At 42.3% G+C, this 24,095-nt stretch overlaps 1 protein-coding gene across 2 annotated transcripts in view; it reads right to left on the bottom strand.

Moving 5' to 3' along the window:
• The window catches only part of LOC129697601 (cysteine-rich hydrophobic domain-containing protein 2), a 55,639-nt gene that overhangs the window by 23,916 nt on the left and 7,628 nt on the right, over positions 1 to 24,095 (bottom strand). For both annotated transcript variants that reach the window (XM_055636294.1, XM_055636300.1), the window contains exons 2-3: positions 13,809 to 13,863; positions 4,085 to 4,240 (exon numbers count right to left, since the gene is read on the bottom strand). In XM_055636294.1, coding sequence (XP_055492269.1) covers positions 4,085 to 4,240; positions 13,809 to 13,863 — 211 coding nt within the window. The remainder of the gene's footprint in view (positions 1 to 4,084; positions 4,241 to 13,808; positions 13,864 to 24,095) is intronic.

Raw genomic sequence — 24,095 nt, 5'->3', positions numbered from 1 at the left:
TACTCTTTGTTTCCTGTCTGCCAACCACTTCTCTATCCATGTCAGCACACTACCCCTAATACCATGTGCCCTAATTTTGCCCACTAATCTCATATGTGGGATCTTAAAAGTATTTTCCATTTTGTAAATATATCCATCTCCACCACTTCCTTATTAAAGTATTTTGGCACCTATAAATCAAGGATTATGTATGTTTAGCTACATGGTTCAATCTACAATTCGTAACCTTCAGCCTAAAAGCTTCTTGCAAACATTTGCATTTGCAATGAAGCCGAATGGATATCTTAAAATTAGTTTAAAAGGTATTTGGAATATTTGTTTTAATGCTGGAATTTATCTTTAACTGCAAAGATTTCAGGTGGAAAGTAATCCACATAATTTAAAAGAATGTCTTTTCAAATCCATCTCAATCCGTTCGTAATTAAAAAAATAGTTTAAGCCTCCATACTCTAGAATTCCATAACTTCCCACGCATGTTAGAATTTATTTCTGGTGAGAGAAGGAATTTCAAAAAATCTTATCGTGCAAAAAGCACGATAAGTCCTTTATAGAGCAGGGGGCAGGGGGGAGGGGGGGGGGGGGGGGGGGGGGGGGAGAGGAGGGGAGAGAGGAGGGGAACATAGAAGACGGCTCGACTACGTGGAAACCACTTTCGACCATTAGGGAGAATTTTCAAAACCTCTGGGAACCTCAAGGAAACCTTGGGTGGGGCGCAAGGTCACCAGAGGTTTCCGTTCAGGTTTCCGAAGTGGGACAGGGGCATTAGTCTTAGCTTTCCACTTCGTAAAACTCGATTTATTTTGGCAACAAGTAGGACAAATTGAGAATTTCTGACAGGATAGTCAACTGGGGAAAATCTCACATTGGTGGAAGTTGAGTTTTTCTTTATTGTTGGGATTAAGACATTTTGTTAAAATGGGGTGGAGGAAGCATTGCTCTGCGTTTTATCGTGCTGTAACAAGAAAGGTAGTACTTGATACTGATTGACAAGAAACAGCAGTTTACAATCAATGATTTAGATGAGAACATACATGGCATGATTAGCGAGTTTGCAGATGACATAAAATAGTGATGATAGTGAAGATGGTTGTCAGAAATTGCAGCAGGATCTTGATCAGCTGGGCAGGTGGGTTGAGGATTGATTGATGGAATTTAATACAGAGAAATATGAGGTGTTGCATTTTATTAAGTGCAACATGGGCAGGACCTAGAGTGAATGGTAGGGCTCTGCGGAGTGTTGAAGAGCAGAGTGCAGGTACATAGTTCCTTGGTAGATAGGGTGGTCCAAAATGCTTTCACCTCTTTGGCCCTCATCACAGAGTACCGAGTATAGAGGGGCCATCAAAACATAGAAAATAGGTGCAGGAGTAGGCCATTTGGCCCTTCGAGTCAGCACTACCATTCCATATGATCAGGGCTGATCATCCAAAATCATCCCGTTCCTGCTTTTCCCCCATATCCCTTGATTCTGTTAGCTCCAAGAGCGAAATTTAACTCTCTTAAAAACATCCAGTGAATCGGCCTCCACTGCCTACTGTGGCAGAGAAATCCACAGATTTACAACTCTCTGGGTGAAAATGTTTTTCCTCATCTCAGTCCTAAATGGCCTACCCCTTATTCTTAACCCGTGACCCCTGGTTCTGGACTCCTCCAACATGGGGAACATTTTTCCTGCATCTAGACTGCCCAATCCCTTTGGAATTATATATGTTTTATAAGATCACATCTCATCCTTCTAAATTCCAGTGAATACAAGCCCAGTCGACCCATTCTTTCATCATATGTCAGTCCCGCCATCTCGAGATTTAATCTGGTAAACCTACACTGCACGCCCTCAATAGCAAGAATGTCCTTCCTAAAATTAGAAGACCAAAACTGCATACAATACTCCAGATGTGGTCTCACCAGGGCCCTGTACAACTGCAGTAGGACCTCCTTGCTCCTAAACTCAAATCCTCTCGCAATGAAGGCCAATTAGCCTTTAGCTTTCATCACTGCCTGCTGTACCTGCATGCTTACTTTCAGTGACTAATGTACAAGGACATCCAGGTCTCGTTGCACCTCCCCTTTTCCTAATCTGACACCATTCAGATAATAATCTGCCTTCTTGTTCTTGCCACCAAAGTTGATAATCTCATATTTCTTCACATTATACTGCATCTGCCAACTCATCCAACCTATCCGTCACCCTCACACTGGTCCAGCTTTGTGTAATTCGCAATCTTGGAGATGTTACGTTTAATTCCCTCGTCTAGAAACATAGAAAATAGGTGCAGGAGTAGGCCATTCGGCCCTTCGAGCCTGCACCACCATTCAATATGATCATGGCTGATCATCCAACTCAGTATCCTGTACCTGCCTTCTCTCCATACCCCCTGATCCCTTTAGCCACAAGGGCCACATCTAACTCCCTCTTAAATATAGCCAATGAACTGGCCTCAACTACCTTCTGTGGCAGAGAATTCCACATTCACCACTCTCTGTGAAAAATGTTTTTCTCATCTCGATCCTAAAAGACTTCCCCCTTATCCTTAAACTGTGACCCCTTGTTCTGGACATCCCCAACATCGGGAACAATCTTCCTGCATCTAGCCTGTCCAACCCCTTAAGAATTTTGTAAGTTTCTATAAGATCCCCCCTCAATCTTCTAAATTCTAGTGAGTACAAGCCGAGTCTATCCAGTCTTTCTTTATATGAAAGTCTTGCCATCCCAGGAAACAGTCTGGTGAACCTTCTCTGTACTCCCTCCAGGGCAAGAATGTCTTTCCTCAGGTTTGGAGACCAAAACTGTACGCAATACTACAGGTATGGTCTCACCAAGGCCCTGTACAACTGCAGTAGAACCTCCCTGCTCCTATACTCAAATCCTTTTGCTATGAAAGCTAACATACCATTCGCTTTCTTCACTGCCTGCTGCACCTGCATGCCTACTTTCAATGACTGGTGTACCATGACACCCAGGTTTTGTTGCATCTCCCCTTTTCCTAATTGGCCACCATTCAGATAATAGTCTACTTTCCTGTCTAAATCATTAATATTGTAAATAACTGGGGTCCCAGTACTGAACCTTGCGGCGCCCCACCAGTCACTGTCTGCAATTCTGAAAAGGACTGGTTAATTCCTCTTTGCTTCCTGTCTGCCAAGCAGTTCTCTATCCATGTCATTACCCTACCCTTACCATGTGCTCTATTTTTGCACACTAATCTCTTGTGTGGGACCTTGTCAAAGGCTTTTTGAAAGTCCAGATACACCACATTCACTGCCTTTCCCTTAACCATTCTAGTTGTTACATCCTCAAACAATTCCAGAAGATTAGTCAAGCATTTTTCCCCTTCATAATTCCATGCTGGCTTTGACCGATCCTGTCACTGCTTTCCAAATGCGCTGCTATTACATCTTTAATAATCGACTCAAGCATCTTCCCCACTACTGATGCCAGGCTAACTGGTCTATAATTCCGTTTTCTGGGTTATGTTGCATTTATATAAAATGTTGGTGAGACCACATTTTGAGTATTATGTTCAGCTTTGGGCATCAAGATATAGCAAAGATGTCAAATTGGAAAGGGTGCAGAGAAGCTTTCCGAGGATTTTGGTAAGAAACAAGGGTCTGAGCTACAAGGAGCAGTTGAGCAGGCTAGCATTCCTTGGAGCGCAGGGGGATGAAGGGTACAAAATCGTGAGAGGAATAGATCGAGTAAATACACAACGTCCCTTGCCCTGAGTAGGGCAATCGAGAACCAGAGGGCATAGGTTTAAGGTGAGGGGTGACTTTATTTATTTTTTTACACAAATATGGGTATATGGAATTAGCTGCTTGCTGGAGGAGGTTGTTGAGGTAGGTACTATCGCAATGTTTAAGAAACATTTAGACAGGTACATGGATAGGATAGATTTAGAAAGATATTGGGCAAACGCAGGCAGGTGGGACTAGTGTAGATAGGACATGTTGGTCGGTGGGGGCAAGTTCTGCGAATGGGCCTATTACCACACAGTATGACTATAACATTCTTTACCTTCACTCAAACTGAAGTTTGTTCTGACCGAGTGATCCAAAGGATTATTAAAATACTATGGAAACTTACTCTTTTACTGAGGCAGATTACTGGCCACATGCTGCAGCCCAACGTACAACAACAGCACAAGCAGCCACAGAGTAGCCATCGCACATTGACGGGGAGATTCTTCTTTAAACAGCCATTAATGCGATTAATGCTGGCTTTGAATTCCTCTGGTGCAACCTGTTGAAATAAAATAGTTACAAATTATTGATCAATGTAAAAATGTCCCCAAAAAAGCATGAATTGCCTTACACAAAACTAAAATATTATGGATTGTGCAATTTATGTGCAATCAAGCAGTTTGTGAGAAGAGAGAAAACCCTCACATTCAAGATGGTGAATAGATAGACACAAAATGCTGGAGTAACTTAGTGGGACAGGTAGCATCTCTGGAGAGAAGGAATGGGTGATGACCCTTCTTCAGATTGATGTCAGGGGAGTGGGCGGTGCAGAGATAAAACGTAGTCGGAGACAGTAAGACTGGTAGGAGAACTGGGAAGGGGGAGGGGATGGAGAGAGAGAGGGAGGGAAAGCAAGCTTTACTTGAAGTTAGAGAAGTGAATGTTCATACCACTGGGGTGTAAGCTACCCAAGCAAAATATGAGGTGCTGTTCCTCCAATTTGGGCTGGGCCTCACTTTGACAATGGAAGAGGCCCAAGACAGAAAGATCAGTATGGGAATGGGAAGGGGAGTTAAAGTGTTGAACAACCAGGAGATCAGGTAGGTTTAGGCAGACTGAGTGGAGGTGTTCAGCGAAACGATCGCCAAGCCTACGCTTGGTCTCGCCGGTATACAGTATACACCTGGAACAGTAGATGAGGTTGGAGGAGTTGCAAGTGAACCTCTACCTCATCTGAAAAGACAGTCGGGGTCCTTGGACGGAGTCGAGGGGGGAGGGATAGGAACAGGTGTCGCATCTCCTGCATTGCAGGGGAAAGTACCTGGGGAGGGGACTGGTTTGGGTGGGAAGGGACGAGTTAACCAGGGAGTTGCTGAAGGAACGGTCTCTGTGGAAAGCAGAAAGGGGTGGAGAAGGGAAGATGTGGCTAGTAGTGGGATCCGGTTGGAGGTGGGAAAAATGTTGGAGGATTATGTGCTGTATGCGACGGCTGATGGGATGGAAGGCAAGGACAAGGAGGACTCTGTCCTTGTTACGAATGGGGGGGGAGGGGGAGCAAGAGCAGAGCTGCGGGATATCGAGAAAACCCAAGTGAGAGCCTGATCTGTAATGGAAGAGGGGAATCCCTGTTCCCTAAAGAATGAGGACATCTCCGATGGCCTGGTATGGAACACCTCATCCTGGCCGCAGATGCAGCACAGACGGAGGAATTGGGAGTAGGGTATTGAATCTTTACAGGAAGCAGGGTAGGAAGACGTGTGGTCTAGATAGCTCTGGAAGTCAGTGGGTTTGTAATAGATGTCAGTCGATAGTCTGTCTCCTGTGATGGAGACGGTGAGATCTAGAATCGGTAGGGAGATGTCGGAGATGGTCCAAGTGAATTTGAGTGCAGGGTGGAAATTAGTCGTCAAGTTAACGAAGTCAGTGAGTTCTGCATAGGTGCAGGAGGTAGCACCGATGCAGTCGTCAATGTAGCGGAGGTAGATTTCCGGGATAGGGTCAGTGTACGCCTGGAACAGTGATTGTTCGACATAACCTACAAAGTGGCAGGCAGAGCTTGGGTCCATGTGAGTGCCAATAGTTACGCCTTGGATTTGGAGGAAGTGGGAGGAGTTGAAGGAGATGTTGCTAGGGGTAAGGACCAGCTCTGCTAGGCAGAGGAGAGTGTTAGTAGACAGAAATTAGCTGGTTCTGCGGTTGAGGAAGAAACGGAGCGCTTTAGGACCTTCCTGGTGGGGGATGGAGGTGTGTAGTGACTGTTCAAGATGGTGAACTTCACTTCGCACTGCAGAAAGTAAGTGATCTGTGAAGGGGCACAAAACAGATAATTGTCTACGTCTATCACAGTAGTGGTAGTATAGTATAGAAAACCAGGGATGACTGTAGCAAGGGTACCACAGTATTAATGGACAAAATAGAAATGATATTTTTGTTGTAGGAAGGAACTGCAGATGCTGGTTTAAACTGAAGATAGACACAAAATGCTGGAGTAACTCAGTGGGGCAGGCAGCATCCCGATAGGAGTGGGTGACGTTTCGGGTCGAGAGCAGTCTCGACCCACTCATAATGCCAACTTTGCCCTCCTCAACACCAGGTCGCTCAACAACAAAGCGCCTTGCCCTCCATGAACTAATCCTTGACAACACCCTGGACTTCCTTCTGCTCACTGAAACCTGGCAACAACCCAAAGTCTTCTTCTCCCTCAATCAAACATCCCCACCTGGATTTAATTACATCTCCAAACCCCGCCCCTCCCACCATGGAGGTGGCCTCGCTGTTATTTTCAACCAGAACTTTTGGATCACTGAACTCACCCTCCCCCCAGTAGCATCATTTGAATTCCTCGCCTTCAAAGCCCTTTCCTCCACGACAGTCATCCTCATTTACTGGCCACCTAAACCAAACCCCTCCTTCCTATCTGACTTCACTAAACTCCTCACACTTGCCTCATCCCTCTCCCCACGTCTCCTGCTACTTGGTGACTTAAATATTCACATGGACTCCCCCACCTGCAAGCTCGCATCTGAATTCGCCTTTTTACTTGACAACTTCTCTCTCACTCAGCACGTCACCTTTCCCACCCATGACAAAGGTCACATCCTTGACCTGGTCTGCTCCACAAATCAACCGGTACTCGAGCTCCATCCATGCCTCTTCCCCCTCTCTGATCATAAGCTTATACGGTTCACCATCTCTTCTTCGACACCTCGCCCCCGCTTCCTCCGAGAAATCACCTTCCGTAATCTAAAATCCATTGATCCCCACCATCTCTCTGACCTGCTCTCCACCACTCTCCCCCTGGACTCAGCCCATATCTCACAAACCATCTCAACTCCACCTTGTCTACCTCCCTTAACACTATGCCCCCCCTCAAAACAAGAACCGTAACTTTCAACACATCTTCACCCTGGTACACACCTGCACTTCGTAAACTGAAACAGACTGGTCGCCGACTTGAACGACTCATAAATAAATAATCTCTCACAGTCCACCTTGAAGCTTACAAACGCCACCTCAATGACTACAAAGATGCCCTCATTGCTGCAAAATCTGCCTACCTCTCCTCCACATTCACCGACCCCTGTATAAACCACAGAACCCTCTTCTCCACAGTGGGCAACCTCCTCAAGCCTCGAGCCAACACTCTCCCTACCTCTACTCTGGATCTCTGCAACTCATTCCTCCACTTTTTCACTGATAAAATCAGCACCATCTATCAATCTTTATCCCCTGTACCCGACTCCCCAGCATCTACTCCACCACCTACCAAGGCCCCTCCTTTCAACATCTCCACTGACCTCTTTACCCCTCCTCCACACTGCTTCCTCTCCCAGTTTGACCTGGTCACCCCTACTGAAATCTCCAAACTCATCAGCTCTTCCAAACCCACTACCTGCTCCCTCGACCCTCTCCCCACTCCTCTGCTGAAGTCCTGCCTCCCCGTTCTCTGCCCCTACCTCACTAATCTCTTCAACTCCTCATTGTCCCAAGGAATTGTCCCCTCCGCTCTCAAAACTGCTGCTGTCACACCAATCTTAAAGAAACCTGGTCTTGATCCCTCCTCTCTCATTAACTACCGCCCAATCTCAAACCTCCCCTTTCTTTCAAAAACCCTGGAGCGTATCGTTGCGTCGCAACTTCATTCCAACCTCCTTGCGTATAACTTACTTGAACCCCTCCAATCTGGCTTTCACCCCCTCCATAGCACAGAAACTGCTCTCCTCAAAGTCCTCAATGACCTCCTCACCTCTGCTGACACTGGTTCCCTCAACATCCTCATCCTCCTCGACCTGAGCGCAGCCTTCGATACAGTGAACCATAACATCCTGCTCACCAGACTCAAAGACCTCGGCATTGAAGGCTCTGCACTCAGCTGGCTGTTCCTACCTTTCCAACAGATCCCACTTCATCTCTCTCCACAACCACACCTCTGTTACAGCCACAGTCACTCAAGGCGTTCCCCAAGGCTTCGTACTCGGCCCCCTCCTCTTCATCATCTACATCCTCCCCCTTGGTCAGATACTCCGCCATTTCAACCTGGACTTCGACTGTTACGCCGATGACACCCAGATCTACCTCGACACCAAATCCCCCCACAATCCCCCCACCCCCCCCCCCCCCCCCCCCCCCCCCCCCCACCCTCCCATATCAACTCCTGCTTGTCAGTTATAAAAACCTGGATGCAACATAACTTCCTCAAACCCAACAGTGATAAGACAGAATTCCTCCTCATAGGCTCCAAAGCCACACTCAGCAAAATCAATAACCCCACTCACACCATCGACAGCACCACTGTCTCCCCATCTCCCCAGGCCCGCAACCTTGGCGTGATCTTTGATTCCACCCTCTCCCTTGAGCCTCACATCCACCATGTCATTAAAAACTCCTTCATTCATCTCCACAACATTGCCAAACTCAGACCCTCTCTCACACCTCCCGCTGCTGAAATACTCATCCATGCCTTAATTTCCTCCCGACTGGACTATTGCAACTCACTTCTCCTTGGCATCAGCTCCACCTACATCAACCGACTCCAACTGGTCCAGAACGCAGCCACCCGACTCATCACCCACACCAAATCCTGGCATCACATCACTCCAGTCCTCAAACAACTTCACTGGCTTCCCATCTCCCACCGGATCACCTACAAAATCCTAGTCCTCACCTACAAAGCCCTCCACCATCTGGCCCCCCCATATCTCACTGACCTCCTCTCCCCCTACCAACCCTCACGGTCCCTCAGATCCACATCAGCCGGTCTCCTCTCCATCCACAAGTCCAACCTCCGCAGTTTTGGGGACAGAGCCTTCTCCAGGGCAGCTTCCCAGGCTCTGGAACTCCCTCCCCCAACTGATCCGCAATTCCGTGTCCCTCACCATCTTCCAGTCCCGCCTCAAGACCCATCTCTTCACCTCTGCCTATCCTTAGCCCCACGTCCCCCTCCCTTTTCATCTGTGCATTAATTGCCTCATATTGTGTTTTGAATTGAATTCTGTCTTTACTTTGTGTACTAGTCATGTCTCTACTATTTATTTCATTCCCCTTACATGTTTTCCCTCTACCTGCTAAATTTTTGTAAGGTGTCCTTGAGACTCTTGAAAGGCGCCCATAAATAAAATGTATTATTATTATCCAGAGATGCTACCTGTCCCACTGAATTACTCCAGTATTTTGTGTCTATCTTTAGAAATAACGTTTTGTTCGATGAACGCCTAAATAGTGGTCAGATGTTCTTCAAACAAACACATAGAGGAGCCAACTAAGAACAAGCTCTCCTAGATTGGGTACTGTGCATTGATGGAGGGGGTTGAGCAATAATGTTGTTGTATGAAATCCTTAGGGCAAGAGTAGCCATAACATGATAGAATTCTTCATTAAAATAGAAAGTGTATAGGGGCTGGAGGCCCTTGGTAAAGATGAGGCAATGGGGTCCATGGACTTGTAAATTGTTAAATTGGTAGAGAGCGTTCAAGGTGCCTGGATGTACAACTGCTGGGGGTTGAGGGGGTTGGGTGGGGGTTGAGCAGGAAGGTAACAAGATAGAGTAATTGTGCGAGGAAATAAGTTAACACAAAAACTATTAATGGATCTGTTTTCAGGAGAGCAGTCAGTAACCAATTGGGTATTACGGGCACCAGTGCTTGAGCCTCAACTATTAATATCAATAATTTATATACAGAAATCACATTAATATTTTGAAGTTTGCTGAAAACACTGTACTGAGCGAGGAGGACACAAAACAAGCTTCCAGGCTCTTTAAAATCAATTGAGTGAATGGGTGTGGTAGATGTTTGAAATTATCTACTTCGGGAGGAAAAGGCAAGAATATTATTTAAAAGATGCTCGACTGAGAAATTTTATTGTCCAAAGAAACTTAGGGCCCACAGTGCCCTCCATGATGTTTGGGACAAAGACCCGTCATTTATTTATTTGCCTCCGTATTCCACAACTTAAGATTTGTAATAGGAAAGATCACATATGGTTAAAGTGCACTATGCCAGATTTTAATAAAGGCCATTTTTATACATTTTGGTTTCACCATGTAGAAATTACAGCAGTGTTTATACATTGTCCCCTCATTTCAGGGCACCATAATGTTTGGGACACAACAATGTCATGTAAATGAAAGTAGTCATATTTAGTATTTTGTTGCATATCCTTTGCAAGCAATGAAAACAGAGAGGATAGAAACATAGAAACATAGAAATTAGGTGCAGGAGTAGGCCATTCGGCCCTTCGAACCTGCACCGCCATTCAACATGATCATGGCTGATCATCCAACTCAGTATCCCGTACCTGCCTTCTCTCCATACCCCCTGGTCCCCTTAGCCACAAGGGCCACATCTAACTCCCTCTTAAATATAGCCAATGAACTGGCCTCAACTACCCTCTGTGGCAGAGAGTTCCAGAGATTCACCACTCTCTGCGTGAAAAAAGTTCTTCTCATCTCGGTTTTAAAGGATTTCCCCTTTATCCTTAAGCTGTGACCCCTTGTCCTGGACTTCCCTAACATCGGGAACAATCTTCCTGCATCTAGCCTGTCCAACCCCTTAAGAATTTTGTAAGTTTCTATAAGATCCCCTCTCAATCTTCTAAATTCTAGAGAGTATAAACCAAGTCTATCCAGTCTTTCTTCATAAGACAGTCCTGACATCCCAGGAATCAGTCTGGTGAACCGTCTCTGCACTCCCTCTATGGCAATAATGTCCTTCCTCAGATTTGGAGACCAAAACTGTACGCAATACTCCAGGTGTGGTCTCACCAAGACCCTGTACAACTGCAGTAGAACAGTACTGCCATCAGCAGTTGTATCATCAATGAAGATAAGTGAACCAGTACGTTCAGCAGCCATACATGTCCAGGCCATAACACCCCCACCACCGTGTTTCACAGATGAGGTGGTATGCTTTAGATCTTGGGCAGTTCCTTCTCTCCTCCATACTTTGCTCTTGCCATCACTCTGATACAAGTTAATCTTTGTCTCATCTGTACACAAAACCTTTTTTCAGAACTGTGGTTGCTCTTTTAGGTACTTCTTGGCAAACTGTAACCCGGCCATCCTATTTTTGTGGCTATCCAGTGGTTTGCATCTTGCAGTGTAGCCTCTGTATTTCTGTTCATGAAGTGTTCTGCAGACAGTGGTCATTGACAAATCTACACCCGACTCCTGAAGAGTGTTTCTGATCTGTTGGACAGGTGTTTGTTTTTTTTTCTTTATTATAGAGAGAATTCTTCTGTCATCAGCTGTGGAGTTCTTCCGTGGCCTGCCAGTCCCTTTGCGATTAGTAAGCTCACCAGTGCTCCCTTTCTTCTTAATGATGTTCCAAACAGTTGATTTTCGTAAGCCTAGGGTTTAGCTGATGTTTCTAACAGTCTTATTCTCGTTTCCCAGTCTCATAATGGCTTCTTTGACTTTCATTGGCACAACTTTGATCCTCGTGTTGATAAACAGCAATAAAAGGTTCCAAAGGTGATGGAAAAACTGGAGGAAAGACTAGGACTATAGCTGCATTAAGGTGGCAATTAAACACACCAGAGCAATTACAAACACATGTGAAGCTATGTTATGTTGGCAAATATTATGTTGGCCTTCGATGAAAGATGTTTTCCAGTACATAAGAAGTTTTATAGGGCTTTGGTACGACCATACCTGGAGCATCACATGTACAATAGTCATCCTTAAAGTAAGGATATATTTAATCAGAAAAAAGTGTACCGAAGGTTCAGCAAGTTGATTCTCATGATGCCAGCACTACCATAAGAGGATAAATTGATCAAACCATAATTTGATTGGTTGATCAAACCAAACTTCCAACTAAGAGTTTAGAAGGATGAAAACAAAAAATTATTGAAATGTGCAGAATTCTTACAGGGCTAAACAAAATCTGGATGCAGGCAGGATGGTTTAGCCTTGCTGGGATGCAGGGAGGGGGATGGGATGGAAAGAGTTGTTTACTCATGGCATGAATAAAGCATTTAGGGCTGACACAAGATGAAATGTCTTCACCAGGGTGATAAACCCGTTGAATTCTCTGCCATACAATATGCTGAATGCTATATCACTGAATGTGTTGAAGGTGGATAGGTTTCTGGATAAAAGGCTTCAAGATGTCTGGGAGAAAGCAAGAATGTGGTATAAAAATAGAAGATTACTCATAATCAGTTTGAATCGTAGAGCATGTTAAAGGATTAAATGGCCTTTTCCTGTTCTTGTATTGTTTAAGTTAGCTCTACAGTACACTATTTACTATTCCAGTAAAATTTAGTACAACCAGATTAGTCCGTTTATTCTAAAACCATATCAGGTTATTTAAACATTACTATATACAAATATCACAGGAATTTCACTTGAAGGAAATCAGAAAAAAAGCAGCTATTTTGTAGGGAATTTCTTAATGACCAAATACCAATTCAAGGACACAAAGTGCTGGAGTAACTCAGCGGGTCAGGCAGCATCTTTGGAGAACATGGATAGGTGACATTTCAGGTCGGAACCCTTCTTCAGATTATTAGCTGAATTACTCCAGCGCTGTCTTATTTGTATATCAACATCAGCATCTGCAGTTCCTTGTTGCTACTAAGTCAAGGAGATGGCTTTTAAGGGGCACTTTATAAATAGAAGAAGATGGAGGAGAATGATCAAGTCTGAGGAAATTTCAGATCATGCATCATAGACAGTTGAATCAACAATGAAGAGAATGCAGAATATGGCAGAGTTGGGTGAATGCAAAATTCTCAGAGAAATTTAAAACTAGGAAAGGTTACAAATATGATCATGATCATAAGGAACAAAAATAATCTACCTGTGGAACCATAAACTCATAAAAATCAGTGAGCAGAGTGATGAGGACCGAGCGGAATTTGGTGGGTTGTTGGTGGAGGAAGGAATGTCAAAGGAACACAAATGTAGCAGTACAATAGTGATGATCATATCTAATACGGTATGAATGTTAAAGTACCCACATTTATAACACAAAATAGTTGGCAAGTCAAACTTAGTGATGTTAATGCACCCGATAAAAAGCACGTCATCCTACATATCACTCAGAAAATACTTTAAATGATGTAACAATGTTTTTAAACAACTGCAATAAAACAGTGCAGAATAAATACTTTCTAGATATTTGCATCAATAATTTAGTGATGATGCCACAATTTTTTTAAATAGTTGCACAACTTGTGGCAGAGTAAATTAGTTTTCAGATGTGCAAACCTTTGAGGAGCAAATAGAAAACAAGGTATCGAAATATACCACAGTAATAATTAAGATCCATTGTTCCAATGCTGGTATATTTTACATCTGCAATTTACCACAAATGGTGTAAAAACATGCAAAAAAGATTCTCAATAACTACTATTAATACTACAATATGTAGGCAGATATTTTTGACCTAGTGACTCAAGGAATGTAACTCTTAAATTAGTGTATGGTGGGTCTATTGCTGAAAATCACCACGTTAAACCCCACCATTAGAAGGCTTTGCTTCCAAAAATGTTAGCACTGGCCACGTTTTATGTACGTTTGTTAAGTAATAAATTCTTACGTTTTTTCACTTGTTCATTTACAGTTTTGACTCTCATCAACAGCAAAAAGAAAACTAATTCAAGGGGAGAAATAAAGGATTCACCTTTCCTGTTAATGGCGAAGGAAATTCAAATTCAAATTTGTTGCTCAGACCAAACCTGAAATTACAAAAAAAAATTAGACAATGTCACATAATTCTGGCATTCCAATTAAAAGCTAAGTTTGGCTTCATAGTATGAATTAATAGGTTCAAAACATACATAATAATAATAAATTAGATTAAATTGCTTGGAGTGTAGATGCCAACATTTCATTCTATCAGCATCAAGCACTTCTTTACATTACAGCACAGCTTCACTCAACTTAGTTAACGCAGGACTACTTTATTAATTGCTCCACGAGGAAGTGGATTACATAGAAACATAGAAAATAGGCGCAGGAGTAGGCTATTCAGCCCTTCGAGCCTGCACCACCATTCATATGATCATCCAACAGTATCCCGTACCTGCCTTCTCTCCATACCCTCTGATCCCTCTAGCCACAAGGGCCACATCTAACTCCCTATTAAATATAGCCGGATATAGTTGGATTAAGGCTTTCCAACTGAAATTAATTGCGACATTAGTGAAGATAAAAAATAAACCATTTGCCTGTCCTGCCATTGAATATGATCATACATTGATCCAACTTTCCTCAAGTCCACTTTCCCCATCCTATCCCCATATCCTTAACATTAATTTAATTCATTGTTAGCTGGCTCAGACAACAAAGAACATTCAAATACATAATTCCAAATACTATCTGAAGTGAACATTTCTTCAAAGTCTATCTCAAGGTTCTAATGGAACAAAGCATCCCACAGTACTTTACAGGATCACTATTAAACAACATTTGACACCAGGTCACAAAAGGAGATATACAAGAACAATAAGAAAAACATTAGGTTGTAAGGAATGGATTTAAGAAAGAACAGGAAATGAAATAATCAGAATTGAAGCATAAATATCAAAATTGGAGGGTGGATAGCGAGACAAGAAGTATTTGAAAACATGGATGAGAATCTTAAAATCAAAGTGTTGAGGACTGATGCAAGTCGATAAGCATCAATTGATGTGATCAAAGTCTTAGTAGAAGATTAGAATGATTTACAAGCAGGAGGTAGATCAAAGAAGTGTGGTTGTCCACTGGGATAGACAAATACACAGGCAGCAAAGGCGTGGATGAGGGTGTCATCAACTGAGATGCAGCAGACATGGAGCCACGTAGGGTTATGGAAGAGCTAAATGATAACAGAGGTGTGGTCTTAAGTTTATCTCAGGTCTGTCCACACAGTTTCTCTCTCCCCGATGCATATCAAACTGAAATAAAAGCAGAAAGCACTGGAAACACTCAGCAGGTCAGACAATGTCTATGGAGATAGAAATAGTCAATGTTCCCCATATTAACCTCAAGGTGTTAGGTAAATTGAATGCCAATACCAACTTTTGTCTTTTACCCCTTTAACATGCTGCAGCCTCACAATTTCATACCCATCTTTCTCAGAACTATTTGTCTGAATCCCTCCAAGCTAGTTTCTGACTGCCACAAAATGACACCTATTAAACATATGTGTGGAAGGAGACTATTTATTTTCAGATGATCTTGCTAAGGAAATGAACATGAATAAAGAGGAAGAAAATTTGGGTCAAGAGGAAGCAAATCCACTGCAGGTAAATCTCAGCCTATGATTTCCTTTACTTTATAGATACAACGTGGAAACAGGCCCTGTGCCGACCAGCGATCATCCCGTACACTAGCACTATCCTACATACTAGGGACAATTTACAATTTTACTGACGCCAATTAACCTACAAACATGTCCAGGAAACTGGAGCACCCAGAGAAAACCCTTAAAGTCACAGGGAGAATGTACAAACACCATACAGACAGCACACGTAGTCAGGATCTCTTATTTTGTAAGGCAGCAACCCTACCACTGATTGATGCACAAAAATATAACGTCAAGTGCAAACACAGTAGTATGACAGCAGTATAGCATCAAATGTGGATGTTGTGGTGACCATGACAAAAACTCATTCCTAATAATTGAATTAAAAAAATTGTTTTGTACCATCGCTCAGCATCTTTTTCTCTGAAGGTGTTTAAATTATTCGGAAGAAACATCTGAAGAGTCAATTCTACAAGAAGACAAAGCAAGTTACACCACATTCTCATGAAGTTTCCATCACTTGCTTCAGTGATTACATCTTTGCTGACCCATCACACCCAATCCACCACAACATGGAGGGCATACCAATATAATTTTCAAATCACAAACCACCACAGAAGGGACTATAATAACAATCTCATCAATCACAAGGAAAAATTGAGGTATTAATAGAACAACAACCATGTCCTAAACAAAGGGCTTAACCTTACAGATCTGGTTGCTGTACTAAACTTTCAAAGCAATTAATAGACATCGATGAACACTGCAGAAAAACCTGGCCATCTATTGTACTGAAGGAAATACAATTCAACTCCCAGTGGACCACATCAATATGAACCCGCAACAGCCTATATTCAAGCACTTGTCCAATGCTCACGTTGCCATCCATATAACCATATAACAATTACAGCACGGAAACAGGCCATCTCGGCCCTACAAGTCCATGCCGAACAAATTTTTTTCCCCTTAGTCCCACCTGCCTGCACTCGTACCATAACCCTCCATTCCCTTCTCATCCATATGCCTATCCAATTTATTTTTAAATGATACCAATGAACCTGCCTCCACCACTTCCACTGGGAGCTCATTCCACACCGCCACCACTCTCTGCGTAAAGAAGTTCCCCCTCATATTACCCCTACACTTCTGTCCCTTAATTCTGAAGTCATGTCCTCTTGTTTGAATCTTCCCTATTCTCAAAGGGAAAAGCTTGTCCACATCAACTCTGTCTATCCCTCTCATCATTTTAAAGACCTCTATCAGGTCCCCCCTTAACCTTCTGCGCTCCAAAGAATAAAGCCCTAACTTGTTCAACCTTTCTCTGTAACTTAGTTGCTGAAACCCAGGCAACATTCTAGTAAATCTCCTCTGTACTCTCTCTATTTTTTTTTTTTTTTTTTTACAAAGTGACATCCCAGTCACTTTGTAAAAATAAAATAATTTAGCTCATTTTTTAGTTCTGGGTGTCACTAGCAAAGCAGCACAATTTCTCATCTTCAAATGCTATTGTGAAGATGATGGCGAGCCATGCTCTTAAACATGTGCAGTCCTTCTATATCAGGTAAATCCCACAGGCATCTGTGGGCAAGGAATTGAAGGATTCAGACAGTGAAAATGAAAGTTTAGTGATATATTTCCAAGTTAGACCGGTGTGCGAGTTGAAGGTTAATATCAGTAACAAGTTGTTATCATAATCATGTATCTCAATTGTACACTCAGCAAGCAATCATTCTTTCTTTAAGAACCAAGGCATGAAATATTCGCTCCATCTTGCCTTAACAATCAAATTACTTCAAACTCAAGCCCAATCCTGTTCTAAACACACATTCATCATACATTAGTCATATAATGTGGTCACTGGTAGCATTTTATTTCAGAAACCCTAGCTAATTTGTTTTATTTGCAAACGATGACAATGCTCCATTAAGGCCTTTGTTTAATTAACTAATATTACAAATCTGGGAATTAACCAAGTTATTTTGCACTAAAAAGTTTGAATTTAGTTATTTCGATCCAGACAGTAACCTCGAACAAAGCTCACCTTCGTAATTAAATTATACATTTTTCATGTTTTTTTTCTTCAATATCTTTCTGCCTGCTCCTTTTGGCAATTTTACATAATATCTTGGGAGTTCCTTCATAAAAGCTGAAAAAGCACTGTATTCTTCACTTAAAATCCTTTTAAAGAAGTGTGTTGGTTCATTTGTCATGTCTGCAGAGTACCTACTTTCACTATAAACACGCATTATACCAAATACTGAAATGATATTCATTTCTTCCAATACCACAGCAACGGATTTCATGATTTTTATTTCTTTGCTTTCCAATTATTAGGATTAGATACTGATCCCAATCCACAGTTAAATTGATGAATATTTCAGTCAAAATTGTTTGGATCTTCAAAGTGCAAATGATAACGGTGATGATTGCAAAATGATCGACGATATCATCATTGTGGGCCGGATATCAAATAATGATGAGAAAGTACAGGAAGGAGAATGAGAACCTTGTGACCTGGCGTCAAGACAACAACCTTTCTCTCAATGTCAGCGAGACAAATGAGATAGTGATTGACTTCAGGAAGCGAAGAGCTATACATACCACAGTATGCATTGATGGCACCGAAGTAGAGACGAAAAGCTTCAAGTTGCCAGGAGTAAATATCACCAGCAACTTGTCCTGACCACCAATATCAAACCAATAGTCAAGAAAGCACATCAACGTCTTTACTTCTTGGACAGCTGAGGAAGTTCCACATGTCCCCAACAACTCTCACCAACTTCTACGGTGCATCGCATCACAGCATGGTTTGGGAACAGCTCCATCCAAGGCCGCAAGAAATTGCAAAGAATTGTGGACGCAGCCCAGACCATCACACCAACCAACCTCCCTTCCACTAACTCTGTGCACACTTTATGCTGCTTCGGCAAGGCCACGAGCATAGTCAAGATCAAGTCCCACCCCGGTCACTCCCTCTTCCCCTCTCCCATCAGGCAAGAGGTACAATAGCCTAAAAATGCACACGTCCACATTCAGGGATAGTTTTTTCCTGAGCTGTTATCACCCGAACCATCCTATCAATAACTAGAGAGCAGCCCTGAGCTACTATCTACTACATTGGAGACCCTCTGGCTATCTTTAATCGGACTTTACTGCACATTATCTTGCACTAGATGTTATTCCCTTTGTCATCTATCTGTACACTGTGGATGGCTCAATTGTAATCATGCAATAAACTAAACTAGGTTGTATAATCAACTCTTGAAAGATGTTCATTGTTTTGGTTACAATCTAAAGAATTTCCCAAATATTCTTACATTTGCGTCATTTTCCTTTTCCTTTCACGGAAGGAATTAGTATATGTCATCCCATTTCTGCAAAAATATATTTGTGGTAGTTCTAAGTTTCATTCTCAATTCTCAGCTCTTGTCAATTTGCCCATTTTCCAAAACTGACTTACTCTTGGAAGACAGGGGTGGAAGGGTCTTATTCCGCTGGAGGTCTGTGACCAGTGGATTTCTGCAAGGATCTGTGCTGGGACCTCCGTTGCGTGTGATATATACGAGCTGGACATAAATGGGTAGATGCGTTGACTGGTATGTTTGTAGACCAAAATTGGCGGAGTTACAGACAATGAGTAATGTTGTCAAAGTATACGGTGAGATATAGATCAGCTACAGAAATGGGCAGAGAAATGGAGTTTAATCGGAGCAAGTATGAAATATTACACTTTGGGAGTTTGAATGCAAGGGGAAAGTATGCAGTTAATGGCAAGACCTTTAAAAACATTGATGTTCAGAGAGGTTGTGGGTCAAAGTGCATAACTCCCTGAAAGTGGCATCACAAATTAGATAGAGTGGTCACAGTGTAGAGTATAAGAGCGAGGAAGTCATGTTCCAACTTTATAGGACTTTGGTTAGGCATCATTTGCAGTATTATGTGCAGTTCTGGTGATCCCATTACTGGATGGATGTGGAAGGTTTTGAGGTAGGATGCAAACCTTTTCCCCCCAAAGAGTGGTAATATCAGGAGGCTTTTAGGTCAGATAACTTAACAGAGAGGTGCAGAGTATTTTTTTTACACCAAAAGTAGTCTGGAATGTGCAGCCAGGGGTGTGGTGGAGACCGTTATAATGGCATTTACGGTATGTACATGGTTATGCAGTGAATGGAGGAGTATTGGCAGGCAGAAGAGATTAGTTTAATTTGACATCATGCTTGGCATGGACAATATGGACTGAAGGACCTTTTCCTGTGCTGTGCCGTTCTATGTTCCAGGCAATACTCAAATAACAGTACTTTCATTAAGTAAAATTTGCTATATTAACCACTTCATACAACAGGGCCATTAAAGATATTGCTTTTTACAAGGCTATCAGCAGGAATTTTATTCAATTCAAAAGATGAAATCGTATTCAAACTTTCACACAATTTTCTAATTTCTCACCAACTATTTCTTTACAAGCCAAAGGACAACAATCTTACGACATAAAATTTTCAAAGCTTTTAAAATGGGCACTAATTTCTGAAGATGAATAAAGCTATGTGCCAGTGTGTGCATCCGTCAGAAAAGATGATAAAATATGATGAGTGATTAAATACAAATTTTGGCTTCCTAGCTAACATAATTATTTTTAATCGTTTTAAATGACAAGTTGCATTCATGAAAATACTAAATATATCTCACAAGTTATAACTTATCTATCAACGGTCAACATGGGGAGACCAAGCTGATACAACCATTCTCTTCCCGTTGTTATAAGTGGGTGTTTGACAGGGTCATGTTGGTGATATAATTTCCCTTTGTTAAGATAGTGACACCACTTCAAAAGTATTTCTTTTGACATTAAGTATTCCAAGATTCCATACAGTGCTATAGAAAGACAAGATATTTCTATCTATGATGTAAAAAAAGCTTTTTTTTGTAAAATAAGGAAGCATAGAGTACACAAGCAATGGCAATATCCTGAACCTTTCTGGTTGGGCTTTGGAATAAGGTTTATATTTACCATCAGCAACAAGCCACCTGTGCATGCCTATACACTAGGGACCAAGTGACACACCTACAATAATATTTACTGTTAAACTGAAGGTTAACTTCAAAAAAAAAAAACTGCTTCTCCTTGAAAATGTACAGTTGTGTACATGCACAGAGTCTCTCTTGCCGTAGGTGAATCGAGGACCAGAGGAAGTCAAGTCAAGTGAGTTTATTGTCATGTGTCCCTGTATAGGACAATGAAATTCTTGCTTTGCTTAAGCACACAGAAAATAGTAGACATTTACTACAAAACAGATAAATGTGTCCATATACCATGATATAAATATATACACACATGAATAAATAAACTGGTAAAGTGCAAATAACAGAAAGTGGTTATTAATAATCAGTTTTGTCCGAGCCAGGTTTAATAGCCTGATGGCTGTGGGGAAGTAGCTATTCCTGAACCTGGTTGTTGCAGTCTTCAGGCTCCTGTACCTTCTACCTGAAGGTAGCAGGGAGATGAGTGTGTGGCCAGGATGGTATGGGTCTTTGATGATACTGCCAGCCTTTTTGAGGCAGCGACTGCGATAAATCCCCTCGATGGAAGGAAGGTCAGAGCCGATGATGGACTGGGCAGTGTTTACTACTTTTTGTAGTCTTTTCCTCTCCAGGGCGCTCAAATTGCCGAACCAAGCCACGATGCAACCGGTCAGTATGCTCTCGACTGTGCACCTGTAGAAGTTAGAGATAGTCTTCCTTGACAATCCGACTCTCCGTAATCTTCTCAGGAAGTAGAGGCGCTGATGAGCTTTTTTGATAATTGCGTTAGTGTTCTCGGACCAGGAAAGATCTTCAGAGATGTGCACGCCCAGGAATTTGACGTTCTTGACCCTTTCAATCATCGATCCGTTGATATAAATGGGGCTGTCGGTCCCCCTCCTACTGCTTCCAAAGTCCACAATCAGTTCCTTGGTTTTGCTGATGTTGAGGGCCAGGTTATTGCGCTGGCACCATATAGAAATAGGTTTAAGGTGAAGGGGAAAAAGATTTAATGGGATTCTGAGGGGTAACTTTTTCCATACAAAGATTGGTGGGTGTCTGGATCATGCTGCCAGAGGAGGTAGTTGAGGCTGGGACTATCTCAATGCTTAAGCAGTTAGACAGGTACATTTGATGGGACAGGTTTGGAGGGATATGGATCAAAGTCAGACAGGTGGGACTAGTGTAGCTGGGACATGATGGCCGGTGAGGGCAAGTTGGGCCGAAGAGCCTGTTTGCACACTCTATGAAAACAATTTTATTCTCTCCCTTGATTGGGCAGCTTTTCAACTCTGCCTAAATGCATTTGTGATGTTGCCCTTTAGACAAGGTAGGAGAAATTGCTGCTTATCAAATAATAAATAACTTTAAATGAAAACAATTGAAACAAGGCAGAAACAGCCAATACAATTTTGGTTGTTGACAATTCTAAACATTAGATGATTCCGCAACTTAATTTGCCAGGATGCCCCCACGTCAGGATACCTTGTGAAACTCTCAGTCATAAACTTAATCATAAGAATTATTTGGTGAAATTATTTTAGATCCTACAGAGCACCACACTTACATCGTCTTTTAAACAATTGCAGTGAATTTTGGGGTGAACTAATTAAAAGTAACTAACTACACTTTCACATTTGTTTTTCTAATACATAGTTCCTCGAAATAAGGCACAAAAAGTTCAATCTATCAAGTTATTTTTCATATATATTTTGGTACACAACTGCTGCAGTCCCTTGAAACTGCAGGAACCCACCATATTACTCTTGAAACTTCTCAAAGGCTCAATAAAACATCTATTAACTTCATTAGTCGCTGATAATTTATATTACTAAAATTCCTGACTCCTTGCCAGGGTTTGCTAGATTTAACAAAAGACATATGGTTCTGAAACAAAATCCCAGATGCCATATACATAACAGAATCAAACTGCATATTCAGATGAAATACTAGGCTTGAACAAGACTTGAAATACCTGTATTATGTTTAATACAACTCCAGCTGGTTGGTTCATTTAAAAACTCACTATATATACTGGATCTGAAACAATAGCCATGTGGTAAAATTTGATTTTTGAGAAAATTATCACAGGAAATGTATGCCTCTCTTGTAAAATTTAAATGCTTTCCCAGCACAGGAGCGGGCATTTCGACCCACCATATTTTTGCCAAATATGATGATGCCAAGTTAAAATGATCTCATCAGCCTGTAAATAATCCATATCTCTCTATTCCTTGCACTGCCCCGCACATCGTCATTAGACTTTCTCCTTCTCACCTTATCTGTGCCCTCGAGCATTGGATATTTCCACTCTGGGAAAAAGGTTTTGACTGTCTACCCTTTCTACGCCTTCTAATTTTATCCGACTCTATCCTTAACCTCCGAGTTCCAGAGAAAAATAATTTCTCAATTGTTTTTGGTGAAATCTCTTTCATGTACAGTATCTATTAGTAAGGACAGCAGGTGGCTAGGAAAATTCTACTCCTCTAATTCACGTAGTTTCCCCATACACTTTTCTGATCAATTAAAGCCAAAGATGTTACCCATGCTTAGCAAGTTTTCTTTTTGAAGTCAGAAGTCATGAGTTCTTTTAATTAAAAATGTACTCATAAGATAATGTCCTATGATGCAGAATCAGCATACCTTGTTATTTCCACCAGCTGTCCAACACCTGGCACTTTCCCCTGCAATCATAGGAGTTACAACACATATTCCTATATCCACTCTCTCGCCACCATCCAGGGACCTAAACAGGCAAAGATTCACATGCACCTCCTCCAACCTCATCCTTTGCAGCCGCTGCTTGTGGTGTAGCCTCCTCTACATTGGCAAACCCAAGCAGATTAGGTGACTGGCTTGCAGAGCACCTACTCTTGCCCATAACAGCACCTCATATTATGCCTAAGAGTTGTTTAAGAAAGAACTTTCATTTAAAAATAAATTGGATAGGCATATGGATGGGAAGGGAATGGAGGGTTATGGTACGAGTGCAGGCAGGTGGGACTAAGGGGAAAAAAATTTGTTCGGCATGGACTTGTAGGGTCGAGATGGCCTGTTTCCGTGCTGTAATTGTTATATGGTTATATGGTTAACTGCATATGCTGGAAAAATCGAAGGTTGACAAAAATGCTGGAGAAACTCAGCCGGTGAGGCAGCATCTATGGAGCAAAGGAATAGGTGACATTTCGGGTTGAGACCTTCTTCAGTCTGCCTCACCCGTTGGAAGTTTCTCCAGCATTTTTGTCCACTTCATATTATGCCTGGGTAGTCTCCAATCCGATAGTATTAATACTGAATTCTCTAATTTCAGACAAACCTTACCAACTTCACTCTCACCATCGACGGCACCACTGTCTCCCCAGGTCCGCAACCTTGGCGTGATCTTTGATTCCACCCTCTCCCTTGAGCCTCACATCTGCCATGTCATTAAAACCTCCTTCTTTCATCTCCGCAACATCACCAAACTCAGACCCTCTCTCACACCTCCCGCTGCTGAAAGACTCATCCATGCCTTCATCTCCTCCCGACTGGACTACTGCAACTCACTTCTCCTTGGCATCAGCTCCACCTACATCAACCGACTCCAATTGGTCCAGAACGCAGCCGCCCGACTCATCACCCACACCAAATCCTGGCATCACATCACTCCAGTCCTCAAACAAC

The sequence above is a fragment of the Leucoraja erinacea genome, chromosome 1, assembly GCF_028641065.1.
Source record: "Leucoraja erinacea ecotype New England chromosome 1, Leri_hhj_1, whole genome shotgun sequence".
NCBI classification, from domain to species: domain Eukaryota; kingdom Metazoa; phylum Chordata; class Chondrichthyes; order Rajiformes; family Rajidae; genus Leucoraja; species Leucoraja erinaceus.
Note: the sequence above shows the minus strand (reverse complement) of the source record. Positions and strands in the feature narration are given on the sequence as shown.